This window comes from Onychostruthus taczanowskii, unplaced genomic scaffold (assembly GCF_017590055.1).
Source record: "Onychostruthus taczanowskii isolate IOZ18803 unplaced genomic scaffold, ASM1759005v1 scaffold54, whole genome shotgun sequence".
NCBI lineage: Eukaryota > Metazoa > Chordata > Aves > Passeriformes > Passeridae > Onychostruthus > Onychostruthus taczanowskii.
This window is the reverse complement of record NW_024503013.1, coordinates 4,777,091-4,797,880: the sequence shown is the minus strand read 5'-3', so window position 1 is coordinate 4,797,880 and position 20,790 is coordinate 4,777,091. Positions and strand designations below refer to the sequence as shown.

The 20,790-nt window shown below is 34.2% G+C and overlaps 1 protein-coding gene across 1 annotated transcript in view; it reads right to left on the bottom strand.

The window, feature by feature from the left end:
* DYNC2H1 (dynein cytoplasmic 2 heavy chain 1) overlaps window positions 1-20,790 on the bottom strand; it is a 144,868-nt gene that overhangs the window by 92,749 nt on the left and 31,329 nt on the right. Inside the window, exons 40-60 of the mRNA XM_041416997.1 lie at window positions 20,545-20,674; window positions 19,483-19,638; window positions 18,594-18,853; window positions 17,722-17,968; window positions 16,876-17,027; window positions 16,223-16,367; window positions 15,046-15,148; window positions 13,670-13,837; window positions 13,420-13,544; window positions 11,998-12,246; window positions 11,097-11,205; window positions 9,988-10,101; window positions 9,040-9,182; window positions 8,231-8,312; window positions 6,835-6,989; window positions 5,860-5,997; window positions 3,527-3,640; window positions 2,231-2,391; window positions 1,922-2,045; window positions 1,182-1,303; window positions 252-338 (exon numbers count right to left, since the gene is read on the bottom strand). Coding sequence (XP_041272931.1) covers window positions 252-338; window positions 1,182-1,303; window positions 1,922-2,045; window positions 2,231-2,391; window positions 3,527-3,640; window positions 5,860-5,997; window positions 6,835-6,989; window positions 8,231-8,312; window positions 9,040-9,182; window positions 9,988-10,101; window positions 11,097-11,205; window positions 11,998-12,246; window positions 13,420-13,544; window positions 13,670-13,837; window positions 15,046-15,148; window positions 16,223-16,367; window positions 16,876-17,027; window positions 17,722-17,968; window positions 18,594-18,853; window positions 19,483-19,638; window positions 20,545-20,674 — 3,084 coding nt within the window. The remainder of the gene's footprint in view (window positions 1-251; window positions 339-1,181; window positions 1,304-1,921; window positions 2,046-2,230; window positions 2,392-3,526; window positions 3,641-5,859; window positions 5,998-6,834; window positions 6,990-8,230; window positions 8,313-9,039; window positions 9,183-9,987; window positions 10,102-11,096; window positions 11,206-11,997; window positions 12,247-13,419; window positions 13,545-13,669; window positions 13,838-15,045; window positions 15,149-16,222; window positions 16,368-16,875; window positions 17,028-17,721; window positions 17,969-18,593; window positions 18,854-19,482; window positions 19,639-20,544; window positions 20,675-20,790) is intronic.

Here is a 20,790-nt window from a genome sequence, read left to right as displayed (position 1 = left end):
GGCTACCAACACAGTCAGTAGTGAGAAGCAGGTACTTTTAAGGAGCATTTATTTCATCTGATCAAGAAGATGAATTGTAATCTTACAGTATTTATCTCCACTGAGAGTACAGATAGCCTAAGCATCACTAATTGTGACGTAAATATCTGGCAGGACAGGAAGTTACATTTCCTTAGATAAAATTCAACATTCATACTGTAAAATCATCCATGTTTTCTATTTATATTTTGAAATAAACACACCCAACTTACTTGTCTTTCAGTTCCAATACTTTTTGACCAACAGAGTTCAGAAGATCCTCTAACTTCCGTTTTCTGTCCTCAGTTTTCTTGAGATTACTATAAAAATGTAATATATATTTTAAGACTTTGGACCCAGAGGAAAAAAAAAAGAGTAAATATAACAGGAAAGTAATTTGCATGGAGATGGTTCAAAGATATTCTCCATTGTGTTTTATATTGAAATCTATATTTTCACATGTAAAAGTTTTGAGTACTTCTCATCACATAGCTTTAAAATGGAAACCAAACACCCCCTTCCTAAAGATCAGATTCTTCTAATACAAAATTTCAAGGTCTGGGAAAACAATCATTTTAGATTCCTCAGGTTATGTATGGTCATAGGACTGTGTCTTATCTTTCTGATCCTAAGGGGAAACTGATAATGCTTGGTACAAGACTGAAAAATAGGAACTGTTACCTCATATAATAGCATGGGTTTCACTGAGAGAATACAAGTTAAGCATATCTGTGATGCTAATTTCTTCCTGTATTCAGCTGAGACAGGTAATTCATGATTGTACAAAAAACATCCAAGGCATAGCTTCCAGGAAAAAGAAACTATTGCACACTTACTTTTTTTGTCTCAGTATGTACATTTTATTGCCTCTCGTGGAGGTTACCTTTTATTTTTTGTTTTTTAATAAACTTCAATTCACACAGAATCACAGAATTGTTAGGGCTGGAAATTACCTCTGGTGAACATCTAGCAGGATCATGTCCAGGCACAATTTTAATATCAGAGGAGGAGGCTCCACAACCTTTCTGGCATCTTGTTCCAGCACTCTGTCACCCTCAAGTAAAGAAGCCTTTCCTCATACTCAGAATCCTCCTTGGCAGCTTCAGTTTCACCCACTACCATTGGAATTAAAACCACTGATTTTGTAACAGAGTCTAACTTACGCTTCCAAGCCAGCCTTTTCTTTTTCCAAAGGCTGAATTCGTTCTAGGACATGGGAATACTGGATATTGGCATTCACCCAAGCTGCTAATGGAGCAGCTGCAGCACTGGCTCGTTTAGCATTCTGAAAAATTCAGTACAAGAAAAGTTGTTATAAGAAAGTCCTTGAAGTATAATGTAGAAGAGATAAATAGAGGATAAGTAACAGCAACAGATTTTCTAGTTACCAACTTAAATATGCTAATAAGCTAACTCTTCTAATGAACTAATCTTTTAAATTGTTACTGAGATTGTATTGAAGGCCATCAATCTGTGTAAAAAACCACAGTGGGTATTTTTACAACTATGAAGCTAAACTGAAATTAACAAGTTTTAAATCAATGAATGATTTATTAGACTCTTATTGCTACAAGGACGTCAAAGGAGCCAGTTAGAATTCCTTGGGCTGAGTTTTACTTTATAGCAGTAGAAAAATCTTTGAGTACTTGACTCCATAATAACTTCTTACCCAACCCCTTCACACTTACCAACCAAATTTTCACTTTAGGAGGCAGCATGCAACAGAGTAACCTCTGCTACACCTTTATCTGTTTATACTGACAAACTCTGTAAGCAGAATTCATCACTTTTTCTCTTACTGAAGTTCATCCTAAAAATTTTGCTGGCAAACCAGGCAATCATGTATTTTCTTTTGGTCTTTTTTGGTCTTGTTTTCATTTCATGTAATGCAATCAGGAACTACCTTTGGATCAAAAGATGCTCTGTTTTTATAAAGAAGTTCTTCAACACTCGCTCGTATTTCTTTTGGAATATTACGGGCATCAAATGATTCTATGTCCTCCCTCACACTTCTTTTGGCCAAGAAACTGTGAAAAGAATTAAATAACTAAGTAAAGAAGAAACAAATGTTGAAAAGGATATTTCCATATGAAACGAAGGAATTCTGAGCACAAGATTCCTGCATACAATAGCACAAGATTCCTGAATACAATAGAAAGTAGTTCACACTGTAACTCAATGTTTAATTTTAAAGGTTAAATAAAATTCTCACCTCTTCATGCTCACCCACGATGTATCAAAAATCCCCATCAGGCGCAGAACTCCCTCTAGAATGTCTCTGATTATGTCAGGGGGCATCCGCAGCGACCGGATTTCTAACAAAGCCTCTGGCTTTATATTTCCAACAGCCAATTTAGCTTCACTAACCAATGGCTTAAAACGTGAATGAAAACACATTAAAAAGAGAGATGAGGATATGAGAAACTGAACATTTCCCATTCCAGTTTTCACACAATTTCTTGTTCTTTTTAAGAACTTTATTACCTAAGAAACTAACATTGATGCAGATTCATGTTTACAAGTTACTACAAAATTGCCATGCATTTACTAAGTGATAATAAGTATGCTTCCATATAAAACAGTATAATGTAATCTTGACATTGTGATACAGGTGTCTTTTAATAATGACTGGGGATCTCTTTGTAAAGATCCATAGAAGTAGAGGACACAAGAGCTTTCTGTTTCCAGCAGCTAAACAAATCCTTCACCCTTATCAACAAAGCAACAAAATGGTCAGGAAACAAAGTTACAGATTATCATTAAAGACTGTGCACACCTTGCACATCCTTCATATTTATCAAAGACCACAGAATGGGTCTAATCCTGTAGTTCTATGTCACTTTCAATACAAGGATATAATTCCTTGATACCTATGATATTTAAAAGGAAAATAAATTGGTTGCACTGTTCTCTTGGACTTTAGTATAAATTTAAAATGCATGGTATGAAAAATACACACTAAAAGCAATGACTGAACACACATACCCTCCAAAAAAACTGATTCTTATCAGCTGTAAAATCTCTTGAACAAGAAATTTGCTGTAGCATCATTATGATATACACTTTTCAGGATTTAGTAATAACAGTAAATTGTCTCCCACTAAACTATTTCCATTCAGCTGATAGTACCAAGCCCTATATTACCAGCTTGATCAAAGCAAAGTAATGTAGTTGGTTTATATAAAATACGAGTAATTGAAAAATGCTACATAAAATCAGCAGAACTCAGCTGGAGAGCATGGCAGCATAGAAACAGCAGGTGAAGGCAAGATTTGGCTTCAAAACTGTTTCTGAAATTACAATCTAACAGAACACAAATGCCAGAATGACAATCTCTATTTGGCACATGGAATACTGTTTTCTAATGCATAAAAATTTTAATATCAAAATATTTTAGAGTAAAATTTAAGAATTGCATTGATAAATTCTGCAAAACCATTTCGCACAGCAGGACACAAGTCAGATAAAATCAGACTGCAAAATATTACTTTTCCTTATCAGCTCTTACCTGAACCTCTTTCAGTTCATCTTCAATTTTTCTTTTTCTTTGTTCTATTTCTGCAGCCTCTTCTGCTATTCGGTGTTTAATTTTTTCCATTTCTGCTTTTTGCTCTGTAGTACTCTATAAAAAAAAAATTACTTTAGTTTGCAAATTTACACAGATTTTATTCCTTTAGGTCTCTTACTTCTTTTAGTCTTCATTATAATAATTTGCACAATACCAAATAAAATAAAATAACTGAGTCTATTTGATATTAGGCAGGCTGGCTAAGTAAATTAACTATATGGAATAAGCATAATTTGCTTTTACTGTGTGTCCTTCCCTTTCTTTACCACAGACCAGATCTGTACCTCAATCTGTGAGGCTCATGACTTTTTTTCCCCTTCCTTCTGATTTTCCATTCCTATGTCAGCCTTCCTCTAAAAGTGTAAGGGTGACAGCCTCTGTAACAATCTTACTACATTTGAAAGTACTATTTTCCTTTCATTGTCTTTGTCCTGATCCCACTTCTATTTCAATTTATTTCAGAACACCATTAAAACACTCTTTTTCTATCATGTTCATAAAAGCAGCAGTATTGGAACTACAGCTTATTGGCCTAGAATTACTAATCATGGTATGGTTTCTTTACTTGTAATTTTGCAGCAATCTGTTTGTAAGGATAACTGTCTTATGTCCTACATGTATATTGCAAGTTGTTTGGGTTTACTTTTTTTTCTGGATTTGTACTGTACCTACCAGTGTCTACAGGCAAACAATAGCTATTAGCCATCTTCAGGAATCCTAAGCACTTCAGTACAACAATTAATATCTAGTATATAAAACTACAGTAGAAAGGACCTAACAAGACTTTTACCTATTGAGGATAAAATTATAAAATAAAATGCTAATACTCTAGGCTCAGATCACCTAAAAGATAAAGACAACGAAGCCCAGAGTTTGTGTTTTTCCAGTACAGAACACATTATCATCACCAGCAATTGTCAAGCTCAGCTGAAGTTGTAGCAGAAGGTAACTGATGCATAAAAGCAGAGAAAATCTTAAAATAATAATAATTCTCTGAGCACTTAACCCAAGCTACAGATCAGCATGTTATTGAAGATTACATTCAAATCCATAAAACATTAGATATATAAAACTAGATTAGACATTTCATGCAAATGAACATGCACTGAATGATTGCTCTGAATCAGAAAACCTTAACATTCAGTTGTAGGTCAAAAGCTTTTCTCTGAAAGGCGATTAAAAGAGTCTGTATGTATTAGAGCTCTCTCTGTTATATAAGCTAGATCATTTCAAGACATTGAAATGTTAGAGGGCACCTATACTTTATGCTAATCTAAATAATCAGACTTCCACTGTAATTTTTCTGATGTCAGTGGGGCCATCGTGTTTCATTGCTTTTGGCCTAACCTGTGATTTTCTCTTACAGGGTAGTATGTGCTGCCCACATACCCATAACTCTACCAGACAACAGCAGATGCAGATTTAAAACTGAAATCATCAACACTCCAAGCCAATCATCATTATTCAAATTCATGTACTACAGACAGATAGAGCCTAAAAGTACTTAAAAATTGCCTACAGGAAGAGACTTACAAAGAATGAAGTAATGAACCTTTAAAGCACTGTGAAACAATGGTTTGAACGACCAGGCAGTTATTTTACTGCACACAGAGAATGTCTTTGACATCAAACTTCAGACTGACCAGATTATACTAGTAACAAAAAAAAAAAAAAAAAACCACCAAAATAACAGACTCATTACAGCTTATCCTACTCTTAGAATTCCAGGAGGCATCAATGTAGATCAATAAAAATTCAAAGAGTGATGAATATAGGGGCATTATCTAACCTTCTAAGAGGTTAACTTCTGAGAACCAGATCTCATAAAATACGTATTTTCTAATAGTTCACAAATTTAATTCCTGGTATTTGTTACTTAAAACAGTGCTACTTGTAAGTATTTTGATGAAATTTCCTATCTGGGATAAACATAAAACCCATCAGTTTGGATTTACAAAGTTCTAGGAAAACTTTCAGACAGGCTAAACTACAACAGTGAACACCACTCAGGTGCAAAACTTGCACTGATCTCTTCCTACTCAACCAGAGTAGGAAGAGATCTAACCTGATTTAAATTACATCATCCTTTGTCCTGTTGCAACTTTATTCAAGCCTCTGGGCTTACGGCTTCCCTTAGGCAAATTCTTGTAAATGCATCAGGTTTTGTAACAGTTGGAAAGTACACAAAACATAGGCAGCTACAGAGACCAAAGACAGAAAACCAGCTTTTTTCCTTTTTTCCCCCCCACTTTTGATGTGATTGTGTACCCCACCTGCATAGATACTGTAATTTCTTGAAGAGCAGCATCAGCTTCATCCTGCTTGGTTTTGAGTAAAATGCTTTGCTCTCCAGCTTTCCTGTTCAGTTCATCTACCAAGGCTTTAGCTTCATTCAGCTTTGAAACACCTGCCTATAAAGGTTTATAGGAAGCAGATATTTAGGAACATATTTTAGGTTAATTTAAATGAACATTTGCTAAAAATAGTAAGGACAAACAAAGAGTTTTTTTAAATTAATTTTCACATTTTCTTGATATTATTTAACCTAAAATTTAGATCTGGTAGTTCTAGCTGTGTCGCTCTAAGATCTAGTACTACAGCCAGAAGATTAAAAAAAAAATCTTAAAATAATAAACTTTTAATGAAACAACAGGCAGATAATCTTTTTTCCAGTAATTCAATAATATTTCAGTTAACTGATATCTCCTCTAAAAGCAAATAAATAAAAATTAAACAGAATGAAATAAAATAGATTATCTGATTTCTACATATTTGAACACTCTAAAAAACATATATATAAAATAAAGTTTCAATTATGCTCAAAATTAACTATTTTCTTTATTCACACTTTCTACACTGTTTACTTAATGCTAACTATATAATATCAATATTTCAAGATATATTTGAAGAAAAAATTACCTGTAAGATATTTTGATTTGGTATAAACATCTCTAATTTTCCAGTAAATTATTACCTTTATTTAACAAGAAAACACATGCCCAGTCTGATACATTCTTGAGGAAAAGTATTAACAAAAACAAGAAAATCACTTTTCACTCTTTCAGGCACTTGAACAGAGAAGGGCATTAAGATTGATACTATTTCTCTCTTGGACCACAGCATGACCATTTGCCAATAGAGGACACATCACATAACCATGCTAGCAGCTACAGCTCATTAATACAAGAGACATTTCCTAATGCAAGAACATATTGAAAAGCCATATGTTAAGGGTGTAAAACATATACCTGCAAGTGGTTCTGCTTTTTTATCAGCTCTCTTCTTTTACTGCTGTTGATGGTACTGTATACACGAAGGAATGTCATATACCTGCTAGGTGTCGCTCCGTATATTTTACATGATTCGTGGATTGCCAAAAATGACTTCAGAAAATCAGAATGACCTGTACAACATCATTTGTTATACAGATAAAATTATATGGAATTTTATCTCACATTAAAATAACTAAGAAAAAGCAACACAATATGTTTGCTTTTCGAGATATGAGTTAAGTGTATTCAAAATAGCACAAAGACTACACACTTTTTAAGTACTCTCAGGAAAACAACATGTAAATACATTTGAAATGCCTATTTCACGGAAAGAAATACATTGAAATTGTTTGATGTTTGGAAAAGCCAGCAAAATTAATTGCAGACTACTGAAGGCTAACTGTGTAAGAAACTACTTCCACAAAAATTGAATTTTAAAATACTTGGGACTGTCTTAGAAATAAAGCCCATGTGTGTTTGTCTTCTCCCTTATCTCTGATGACAGGCAAAGTAAAAGGTTTTCCTGCCATTTAGCTTATTGAACAGTTTCTCAAAAAAAGCTCAAAGATACTGTAAAATAAACGGCATTACCCTACAAAGGAAAAAAATTGCTAAAGCCGATCTATATATAAATGAATGCCTCTAATAAGTACTGTGGCCTAGATTAATTACAATGATCTAGGATAAAGAGGGATGGTAATGTGAATACCAAATACTATTTTTGGCCATTATTCTGATTGGTCTATTAAAAAGCAATATAAACCAAGAAACTCCAAGTGATCCACTTACCATCTTATATTCTGTTAGTTCCACGACCTCTAAGTGCTACTTTTATAGAAAGTGGCTAAAAGTATTCTGCAAGTGAGTGATGACCTGGTCTCTTAGATTATGTTTGAGACACTCCTTTTAACATGACTATATTTGAAGCCTTATAATAAAAACTAATTATGCTGAAAAAGGGGCATTTCTTACAACAAAGTAGTTTTTAAAATTAATGAAGTAAAATGAAAATCTAGAAAAACAATAATAAAATATATAAACTGAAAAACTCTCAAAACATCAAATTATCAGGTTGTGAAATAACATCCACATAGAAGGAAGACACTGACCAAAACAAGATACAGCTAAATCAGCATATAAAATTGAATATATATAGTGTTGCTTGTGACAGAAGAGACTGCATTTGATCAGCCAGGATGTATCTTCAGACTAATGCTCCGTTGTCCAAAATGCCTGCCATGTGAATAACACCAAAGTCTATGAATATGCTAGTAAACACATACTCAAAGTATCTATGTTACTATCTATGCCCAACATGGGATCAAGTGTCTAATAACAATAATAATAACTAGTAAGTCTACCTAAATATTACCTGAATGTTTTTTCTTAACTTCTTTATGTGTTTTTCCAGTCTTTTCTTGTTCATCTGAATCACACAAAAGCATTTCAGGTATCTAAAAAAACACACATGATTTTTTGTATGAAAATTATGAACTATGACAATTTGAGTTAAAATTAAAGAAAAGAAACCCACACAAACCTTCAACCTAGTTTCTCTTTTGAAAAGACTGAAAATTATACACTTAGAATAAGGAATCTACAGAATACTTTTAGCACTAGAAAGATAAATTCTGCCTTTCCATGTCACTGATAACTTCCTATTCTCTCAAGTGGAAGCTACTTATCCCAGAGGCACTGTCACCACTGCTGTTGGGCTCAGCCTTGGCCAGCAGCACATCCTTCTTGGAGCCAGCTGGCACTAACTCCATCTGACATGGGGGAAGCTTCTGGCAGCCTCTCACAGAAGTCACCCCTGCAGCCCAACCCAATACCAAAACCTCACCACACAAACAAAATACAATTGGCTTTAACACTTTGCTTGTAGTCTGTATTTTGTTCCTAAATGCTGTGTGGGATCAGAGTCACAGTAGTCAGCATGTTGTTCAAGTCAGCCCACAGAGAGAACAAAACATAATGTTACTGGCAAAATAACAATGCTAGTAATACTTCACTGTTCTGCAGACTTTTCCATCTTTATAAAAGTGTACAAAGGAATTAAATAAGTACAATGTAGTTATTCCTTCACAGCCTTAAATATTTTGACTTTATTCACCAGAGCTCAGTTATATTAATTAGCATCAGAGATACTAATTTAAGTAGGTCACAATTAATGCAATTTACCTTTTTCATACTGTCTTCTGACCAGGTTTCCATCCATAAAACCTGACATTTCTTACACAATGCTGGATTACTTTCACAGTTTATTGTGAAATTTAAATTGGTAGAATCCATGATCAAGACAACATGCAGATTTTGTTGGATCCCTAAGAAAATGTAACAATTTTTAGTACATAACAATCTGACTACATAACAGTAGATTTATTGCAAATACAATATAATTTACTTTCTTTCAAATACTTATCACAAGATAATTTTTGGGAAAAAAGAGCCTACAACACCAAATCACAGTAGGACAGGAATGTTTATAAGCTGAACCTTATAAGTACCATGAATTCTCATCATGTATACTACAGTGCAATTTTTAATTCTGAAGAGCTGGCAGCATTTAAGCAGAAAGCACTAGTTCTCATTCTAATTCGTGTAGACCAATAGAACCACTCAGAAGCAGTTCCATGGCTGGCTGCTATAACTGTATTCTTACAGTCATATTCTTTGATTTATTTCTAAACTATTCAATCTTCTCATTGGGCCAAGGAAGAAACAAATAATTAAGAAAACTATCTGTAAACTTGTTTATAATTACTCAGAATCCAAAGTGATTTCTTGGCATAATTGACAAATAGAAGAAATCTCTGTTACTAGATATATATAAAAGCTATATAAACCAGAAAATAATGGGAACAAAAGCTTTCTTCCTTCCAATTACTTTCAACAGCAGATTTCGTAACATTTGTATAACATTCATCAATACAAAATTTCAGACAGAAAAATAAATTTTCAGCTGAGGATTCTGTGCCCTCAAATATCACAAATATTACTCCTGCCTGCTATTTAATAACGAATTTAAAGTAAAAACTGCACACAATAAAAAGACCATGTTAGAAATTATTTGTCCATTATTATTCCACTTTTTAAACTTCATATTTAATTATAACTCTGTTGACATACGGTATGTGAAGTAGTTGAAAATTGGTCCTGTAAATCCATCTTGCGAAGCTTGATCCTTCAGAGGAGATAGCAATGGTTCCAATTCTTCTATTTTATACAGCCCAGGAACTTCTCCTATTTCAATAATGAATTTGAGTCAGATAAAATACACCATAATTCTTTAAATTGCTTTGAAGGCCTCCCTTGAATCCTCTTTATAGAGAATTCAAATTTCATAGTTTCACCTCTATACTTTCTTGACTATTATCCCACGTACTTAATAATTCTTTTCATGATATCATGAAAACAAACAAATTACAGTGATTCTATTTAACAGTCTACTTTGTTTATATTGCTGAAATGTGTTTGAAAAAGACTCTTTCAAACCTACCCAAAGGCAGTGACCCTGTTCTGCATACAAAACAAATCAAACCAAAATATCATACACCAGGACACAGAAACTTGAAAGTGAGTAATCATCTAGATTCTCAGACATAAAGTTTTAACACTGGATAATCAAGATCTGATACTGTAAGTAGATCTGGGGTAACACCTGAGAGACAAGAAAACCTGGTGGTCTTATTAATCAGCTCTTAAACTACTGCAGTTCCAAAAAAATCATTTAGCAACTTTGACTCAGTCCTTCAATGATCTTCTCACTGATCCAGGAACAAAGCTGGACACTAAAATAAAGCCACTTCTGTTTTTTGTTTTTGTTGTTTATCATCTCACTACCTTCAGAAAAGTGAGCTTTGCTGGTGACTATTTCGTTAAAGAACTCAGTCCATACAACCTAGTAAAGCATTGGAAACCTCTCAATTTTGAGTTCTATTATAAAAAGGAAGTGGTAGAATAGAATGCATTTTCATTTTGCTATTACACTGTTATCAAAAACTCCTTTGAAATGAATTACAGGACTGAAAGCACCTGTACTATAGGGTAAATTAAAGGACAACTAAGTGAACCTTGAGTCAGGATCTTATATATAAGTACTCTAATTATAACAGCATAGAAAGCTAACTGAACCTTCTGATAGAGACATAAAGTTAGAAAACACCATCTAATTCTGCCTCGTTGAGCTAAGTCTGCATGGTACAAGTAGCACCACACTCTCTTTGGACTTGACTCACCTGAGGACAGTAAACTGTTGACCATCTCCAGGAAAGTGGAATGAACAAACTGATAGTCTTCGAGCAGCAATACCACCTGCTGGGCTTCAATGCCTGCAAGCTCCATCACCTAGAAGCAGGGAAGACATTTAAAACTCAGTGTATTGTTCAGAAAGGGAATGATAATCATACAATATCCTGAGTTGGAAGGGACTGACACAGATCATAATCTTCCTTGACTATATATCACATACATATTTTCTCCACAACATCTAAACTATTATATATTTACAATAGATTTCCAGGTGATTAATTTCAAAGAGATATCAAATATAAAGAACATTTTACCTAGATATACAGCTTAGTAATGAAAAAATAATTAAAACAGACTCATTCATAGAGTATATTTATGCATATGACTCAATGATAGAACTGAATCACTCTTTTGTGTAGGCAAATATCTAGAATTTTCTTTAGCATAGCTGAAGGTAATGAGAAACTGTTGATTCAAGGCTTGCATCTGGTTTTATATAATATGCACACTTTTGTCAATCACTAAAATTTTATTTAACTACTATTAACTGGCATATCATAGTATAGACAGAAAATAAAAGTACATACCAACATGGAATTATATACACGAAAAAGCCTTTCACATAAATATTCACATAAACTTCAAATTTGTAAGTTCTACAACAATCAAAAAGAGCTCTGGTATTCCAAAAAGTGGATTTTCAGTTAGTCACTGTAAAGAACAGTACATACATCTAGAGTGAGAACTTCTAAAATATTACTTGTTTCATTTAGACTGTCATTTTATTTCTTGCACAACCTTTTGTGTCCTTCAAAATCCCCATATTCTTCTTTTTTTCTTTAACACACACTTAGAGCGTTAAAAAATAGACCAAACTGAGTGACTTACATATTTAAGATCAGTTTTGAACTGCTTCAGCTGATAACCTCTGGAAATTTTGGGAGTAACCAGAACAGCTCCGTGCATGTGACTGACTAAAGAGGTAACTGTCCGACGACCTACACCACTCCGTCCTGCCAAAAGAAGTGATCCTCCAGGAAAACTCAGCACTCTGTCCACTTTGGACATATAACTGAGGACTTCATGGAACAGTAAAATATCTATCTCTTTTTTGTCCCGTCCATACTGAATTATACCCTATTTAAAAAAAAAAAAGAGGAAAATAAATCTGATCACCAATAATAAATATAAGCAGTGAGATATGCAAACATCCAACATCTAAACATTTAGAAAAGAAGGGCTTAAAAGCTTAAGAGCCACACTGGGCTTCATTCAGAAAAAAAAAAAATTCACAGAATTTAGAAACCTCACATACTCTTCATGAGTAATAAATATTATCACTAATGAACATATCACACTATGCCCAGCACCAGAACACTTTGGAAGTCTTTGATATATTGAAATGGGAATCTACCAGTGAACTAATTAAAATTGAATAATGGACCAGAACGAAGTCTGAGCTGAGCCTCTGACTCCAGATTAATTAATAACTCAGGAGAGTGTTTTAGGCACCTAATTGCTGTATAATTGCAGATTATGGAAGTTCCTAGTGAAAGACACACAACAACAGATCCTATTATTAAATTATGACCTTGTTATACTCATTAAAACCTCATCTTTGAAGCCCAATGTAACCATGTAGTCAGGAAAAAAAAAAGTAAAAACAACAACAAAACCAAACCAAACCAACAAAGTCCCTGCTTACTGAGGCTATTGAATTTCATAATTTCCCATACAGTGTATTGGTCACAAGTTGGCACTTAAGGAGAGGTGGTAGATTCCCATCTGCAGTCCATCAAACACTACGACTAAGGGTGACAATCTCAAAACTCTCATCTTAAAAATCAGAAAGCCTGGAGGAGTTAAAATGTTTGTACTTCCTCATCAAGCTCACTTTTTTGTACTTTAACTGCTTAAAAGCATGCCAAATCTCCAGCAGTTCCTCAAGCAAAAATTACGTTACCATATTGCCAATTCAAAAATAAATAATTTAATAAAACATTTAGGTACTCAAACAATACACAAATAGATATGGACATAAGTGTTTCTCAAAATGTTGGTTCATCAAACTGTTGTAAATCAGCAGCAAAGGCAACTGATGTTCTTTCATCAACCTAACCTTGTAACATACTTCCTACTGCCTGCCACATAACATCACAAGTCTTCCCTTCACCAAATGCAAAAGGTGATTCTTTGAACAGGAGGCAGCCCCCACCATAAACCTGGCTGCTTGCATGTTACTCTATGCCAAAACTGTCTAGAATCATTGCTGTGAACCCTTGCTGTTTATATTCTTTAATCATGCCTCACTTTTTGAATAACATCTTTCAGGTCTGTTGAGTTTAGTCTGCCAAGTGGCCTCCCATGCGGTGGTAGTGCCTGGCCTGGTGTGATGAATGCCTCTTGACAAGCTCCCCAAGTTACATAAAAGGTATCTGTGGAAAAAAAAAGGAAACTTTTGAAACTTCAGGTGTTCAACTCATATACTATCTACCTATACTATCTAGGCATTTCGTAAATAAATATTTCAGGTTTGTGTGGTATACTGCCATATGCTTACCTGCCATATTGTCCAGAACATCAGAGCCCCAATCACCTTGAAACACATTGGTCAAAATGTTATCAAATACTTGAAGTTCTTTCGTGCCAACAATTCTGTCACGGAACAAACGGCGTGCTTCATAAGCAAGAACTTCCAATACAAAGTCTGCAGTTTGTGCCAGTGAACCTACAAAATTTAATGAGAGAATTAATTTTATATATTTATAATAGATTTTCAAATTTCTACTTTAAAACATGAAATTGAAAATGAGCAAGAGAAATTACATACCAACAGGAGAGCATCGGTAAGGAAGAAATAAGAGAAAAAGTAAACATTAAGAAGTGCTTCTTAATAATTTCTTTATGGATCATTACAAGATAAAATTAAATATATTCTATTAAAGCGAGTTCTCTCTATTAAAACAAGTGTCAGCTTTTAATAAAAATGAAATTTTGCATACAAAGTTAAAATTAAAAGTCAATTTTCCAGGCAATGAAACCAAGAAAATCCAGAAGACATTTTTAAAAGGGAAGAGAAAGACTGTCAACAAATACTAAAATAATAATAAATACCCAAAAGTCTGTATTAAAAAATGCCTATAGAAACTCCATATCTTAAATACTCGTCACAAAAGTAAAAAGGAAGGTGAGTAAATAACAAGCCCTGCCATTCATCACTGGAAAAGCACATGCACATGTCAATGTTACATACAACTAAGAAGTCCCTAAATCAGCTGAGATTACCCATTCATTGATTGTCAGTGCAGCTTTTCTGACATCATTCAAGCTGCATTTACTATCTCATGATCCCAGAAAATAAGTGGAAAGGGAGCACAGCATTCTTATCACTTTTATCCTCTTTAAGCAGCCCTCTATGCAACCTTTTAATGAATGTAAGATCTAAAACATAATGAATAATTGCTTGTGATGTAGTAATAATACCAATTTCAGAAACAAAAACAATATTAGAAAGCAGCCTATGAAGTATGTGTATAAACCAGGTTTATACAACCAGGTACAGCAGGACCACCATGAGAGGCAAGGCTCTGGGAATACAGAAAACAACAAATATGCTCAAAAAACCTCAACACAAAACACAAAAAAAACATAGAACAGTGAAGAGTAGGGGGCACAGTTCAAGTTCCCTTAGTAAGAATGCAGTCCCAACCTATTAACTTCCCTTAAACCATAAATAGCTCCACACATACTTTAAAACATCATTGGATTTTTTTTTAACTTGTTTACTCATATGTTATGGAATTTTTTTCCCTCTATTGAGTTACAGACAGTCCACAGTTAAAAAAGATCAATGGAGCCCACAGTAAGACTGACATCAATAATAATCTAGGCCATTTTGGAATTACTTTATTAATGAAAACCCAATAAGTGACTTACCACCTTCTAAATCGTATCTGAATAAACCAAGAACCCACTGAGTAAGAATACATGGTGTAAAAAGGTAATGACTGTGATCATCAACTGTGAATTTTGCTCGTACCTAAAAATGGGAGTTAAGGAAAGGAAAAAAAATGGTAAATTGTAAAGTACTTTTCTAAGGTACCAGATAGATTAGTTTCCTAGTTGGTGAACATTTAGATATTCTATGAATGCACTCCTTGCTTAAATCTTGTTTTCTGAACACTAAAGATTTTTCTCAGAACATTTTTTCTGTACCATTTTGTGATGGAAACAACTGCACATCTCACCTAGGACTGTTAATGCAGTATTATTAGACAAAATACATAATTTTTTAAAACAATACCAAATATGAAACACAAAGGCAATAATGAAATGTAATAAAAACCTACCTGAATTATTAACATTTTCTCACTAAAACCTACCTAAATTAGTAATACTTTCTCACTACAAAATACTTCATACTTACTCTTCTCCCAGAGAGGATATTCGAATTTACAACTCCATCGTTAATTCAAGGAATAACTGCTTTCATCAGTTATGTGATGAAAAGAAGCAAAGCAAGCATGACACAGTACCTTCACCAGTAAGGCTATGTACTGATCAAGAAAAGCAAGTAGTTAAGCATTTTGCTAAACAGAAGTTAATAAAATTTCAAGTGGGAGGCTAAAATGAACTTGTGTCCAGTTGTCAACACCTGCTTTTAACAGTGTACCATTGTAATAGGTAGTACTTGATGCTTGTAAAGGATGCCACCCTCATATCTCCTCCTGTGTTCATAACAGCATCCATGACAACTGGGCACACAATTATCTGACACACTGTCCTCCATCCATTAAGTAGGAAAACACTGCTATCCACATTTTATAAATCAGGAACTGAAAGTATAGAAGTGTTAGGATAAGAATGCCAAAATCCTAAAACAAATCCATGGGAAAGCAAGAGCACTTACTGCTTACTCTGCTTGCTTCTAATACCTAGGATTTTCTGAAAATAAGAAGTTCCAAAACTGATATCAACTTTATTAAAAAGATATAAACTTAGATTTTAATACGGATAAACCTTTTTACTTGCTTATTAATATCAAAAGCTTATTATTTGTAATAAAATATCAGAACTCTCCATCTCCTTGAAGAAAGAAAAAAGGTTTCCATACCTGTTGATATATCTGAACCATAGATCCAGCTAGCTGATGTATTTTTGGCAAAGAACTCCAAACAGGGTGATTCTTTAGGTTTTTCTGTAGTACAGGTTCCAAGTAGGCACTATAAATAGTTTGCAATTGTTCTCTTTCTGGATAGCTAAAAAGGGAAAAAAACTAGTCATTACGGACTTTTTCTGTTTAACTAAAACTGAGTGAAACTTATATACACAATTACTGACAAATTTCATTTAATAGCATTTCCATCCAGCAGCTGAGAAAAATCATCATTTTATTGCATTAGGCCACTCTCAGAAATTTTCTAAATACATCTGTTGATATGGTCAAACTTAAATAAATGAACTTCAAATTATCTAACTTTATAACCAAATATCACCTTAACACAAAGCTGCAGAAAGCAGTTTACTGCAAGCAAAATTATCCAACAGGAAACATATTTCAAACACTTCACTACCAACAGGCAGGTGGATTCCTCTTAGCTGGACTCTGGTGCCAAGAGGCACCAAATAAGCACCAAATCTGACAATCACAAACTGTGACAAAAGATGAAAGACTGGAACAGCCCCATCTTTGCAAAGACTAAATTGACAAGAGCTCCTTATAAAGAGAGGCTGAATCTGAGTTCTGAGAGTTTGATATATACTTACTCAATTGCACAGAGACGAACAATAGAAGTAAATCTGGAGGTAAGTTTATGTCTTCCTAATGTTCCTCCAGCTGACATGGAAGCCACAATTTGGATGTTTTCTAAACCAACCCATTCCAGATTTTCATCATAAAATCCTTGATATGTAAGAACCTTTAATAATTAAATAAATACATCATTAAAGTAAACAGAGTATCATACAAAATAAAATATAATAAAAAAGTGAGAAATATACCATTATTTCTGCCTTCCTAACTGCCTGAGGTATCTTACCCCTTATAATTTTGTCATCTGCACATTTGCAGGACTCCACTGTCCCAAACATTAAGGAAGATTTTAAAACAGATCACGGTTTGCAAGTAGATTCTGTACCACTGACAATCACCCTCTGGGCCTGGCTCTTCAGCCAGCTTTCAACCCACCTCACCATCTGCTTATGCAGCCTGCATCAACATCTCTTCTTGTGATAATCTTTTGTGAGACAGCATCAATGGTATTAGTGAAGTCCAGGTAGACTATATTTACTCTCTTCCTCTCATCAAGCATGACTTGTCCCTGGTGAATCCATGCTGACAATTCCTGGCAAACTTCTTGTCATTCATGTGTCTACTGCACTGTAACTCATTGAGATGAGTGCTGTCTTTGTTTATAAATATAAGCCAAATAAAAATGGTATCTTATTTCTGGCTGACACCTACATAGTGTATTAAAGCATAAACAAAACCAATGCCAATATAGGATGCAGGATTTTAACATAGAAATTAATCAATATAGGTATTTACTACATACACTAAATTATATCCAGTATACCTTAGTCTCTTTATAAATAATAGACACAAGTGTTCACCTGCTGCAGAAAAGCCACGAGAGTGCTTGTTCCCCATTTATCAGGTTTGGGTAGATTGATGTCTTTTAAGTACAAAACAAGCCTTTCACAGTCCTTTGGTCTGAACACTCGTCCAGTATTTGTGCTGATTACAATGCAAGTTTGACTTAATTTCTGTAGAAGATGTTGAGAAGTAGTCTGTGCACTGCAGTGAACAGTGGCAATCTGAGTGGAGCGGAGCTGAGAAAATGCATAGTGAAGCAGCATCCTAGAAAACCAAACATGTAGGCATAAATTAAAATGCTATGTATCAAAAGATATTTTATAGTTTTTTAATTAACATGCATATACTACATCCAATATTAATAGAACAGGTGGAACATGAGGTTTGCTGAATTCAACACTCTTGCCTTTAAAACCGTAACATTTTCCATTCACAAAATTCAATTGAAGTGTAGTGTATACAGATACACAAAACAAACAGCTAATTAAATACCTTGGTTTAGTGACCCAAACCATCAAAATAAGGAATCTAATAAAGGCAACAGGATGTGCTAAACTGAGTTGCCCACACAAGGCATCTAGAGCCTCTTGAAATGAGACGGGATCTCATGTGCCTCTAAGCTCTTGCTCCATGACAACTGGTTTTCCAAAGATCCTGTTTGATATCTAAAAGCTACATACAGATATTTTAGATGCACAGTGAAAGTCTGAACTGTCCCTCTAGACCTTCATAATTTACTCACTTGACAGTACATAAGGTTTGTTTAATTAATGACCTAAACCAACCATATTCTATCAGAAAGTCATATGATAAAAGCATTATTAAAAAATTACAGATTCTGTTAAACAAATAGAAGTATATTTTACTTAAAGTAGAAACTATTTTTTACCCCTTTCCACATCCTTCAGGACCCACAAGAAGAAATGGCTGCTTATTATTAATATCTAGCCATGGTCTAAAGTAATCTAAACTTCTCTGCATGTCAGGGGTTTGGATGACAGGAAGGGTTTGGAGATTACTGAAGTCATCAGCTGTTAGATTTTCAGGTTTTTTCAGCTGATACAGCATTAGCTCTCCAGTGTCAGTGTCATAATAAGTGTCCAGGGGCTTCCTTGGATCAGGAGGAGACTCTTGTGCCCAGCTGAAGATCTTTAAAAAAATAAAAGTAAACCTTCAGTTAAATCCATATTCCTAACACCAAGATCTACCATTTCAAGATAGTCTAAAGAACGTTCAAAGAATACTTATGTAAAATGAAACACATAATTCTTTAATTTGATAGTTTGAGGCTGCCTTTGAAAATTAATTCATATCATGCATATGCTTTATGATTAAGTCCTTAACTAAACAATAATATATTACTCTTCCACATCTCATAATATAAAGAAATTAAATTAAATTTAATGTATTTAGAAAAGCTTTAATTTTTAATTTTTTTTGTATTAGGCATTCTAATAAGAAAAATACCTAAGACTACCTCTCTGATGAGGAGGAGGTAAAGTCCTGTTTCTATTTCAAGTATCCTGAATAGAAAAAAACCCTACAAAAATAAATCTGAATTACATAAACAATACCTACAGACAAACACAGTCTGCTGCAGTGGGTCCTGGCACTAAGCAGTATGGATAAAGGCATTTCACTATCTCTTGGTGCAGGACCAAAGCATTGCTATCTGGGATGGATGCAATGTATCAGCGACACATAAAACATTCCTCCACTTCTCAGTTATTTCCCTACAGATTACACAAATCAAAATCAAATCAGAGCACAGAGATTACCTCTTTTGCAAATTCTTGTCGTGACTTCATGTTGAGATTGCCACCAAGACCACGTAACAGGTTAATAATAAACTGTCCACGATCAGTACTGCCATGAAGATGAGACAGTCCATTCATGACAGTTCCGACTAAACTTGTTTCCACTACAAAGTCATTCTGTAAATTGCAATTTGTAGCAGATTTAAATATATTCCTCAATATAAATGTGATGTGTTGCTAGCATGCTTTTATTACTCATGGCTTTTTGACATTTACACAAATGAGGAAAGATCTCAACACTGCGATTGTTCTAGAAAATTCACTTGACATTAAATTATTTCTAAGCATTGATTTGGTGGTTTTAATTCCAGACTATGAGTTAACGTAATTTACGATAAGCAATCAGAACTTTCCTCACAGATTTTGAGAATCTATAAGGAATAAACATAACTGTACACCGGAAATCTTCCTTTTGAACAGATTATTTATGGATTTTGCTCTTTGGCACCAAAGGGAATTTGCAGCCTCAGGAACAATGCCATGGCTTTTACTTTGTTACTTTAAAGGTTTAAAAAATGCCATGGGTAAAAGAATTGGGAGGAAAAATAATTAGAAGAACACAACAGGACCATGTATGTTCCCCAGGAGGAGATAATGCATGTCACTTAAACACTAGCACACTGGAGGGAAAATCTCCGAAAAATATTTTCAGCACATAAGCTACTCGATCAATGCAAATTCAACTCCTCCAGAAGGGGAGTATGGGAAGCAGCATTAATGTGGTCACAGCACCAAGCCTGCCAGAGTACAAGAAGGGTTTGGACAATGCTTGCAGGTGCACAGTTTGATTCTTGGGGTGGTCCTGTGCAGGGCCAGGAACTGGACTTCAGTGATCCCTGTGTGTCCCTTCCAACTCAGGATAGTCTAAATTCTATAATGCTACCCAAAAAGCGCTGAGGTTCTGGTTTTTTTTTTTTTAATTACAGTTCAAAACTTAATCTGAATTATCTATTTAGTGCTAAACTAGAAAAATGGATCATACTTAACAGATGTTGAAATTCGATTAAGTATTCATTTACTAACCTTCTTTACAACCCAGTTTAAAGACTTTTCAAAATAGTCCCCAATCCAATTTTCAAGGTTGTATCTGCATTCTTCAGGCTGACTTCTTATCCAAGACTTTATTAGAGCATTAAGATCTGTATCTTCATCACTAAGTCAGAACAAAACAAGATTCAGATAAATACAAAACACCAGTGTCTTTAAATAGACTGTTTTAAAGGAACAACAAAATTCCAGAAAAAGTCTGGAAAGATACTTCAACAATTT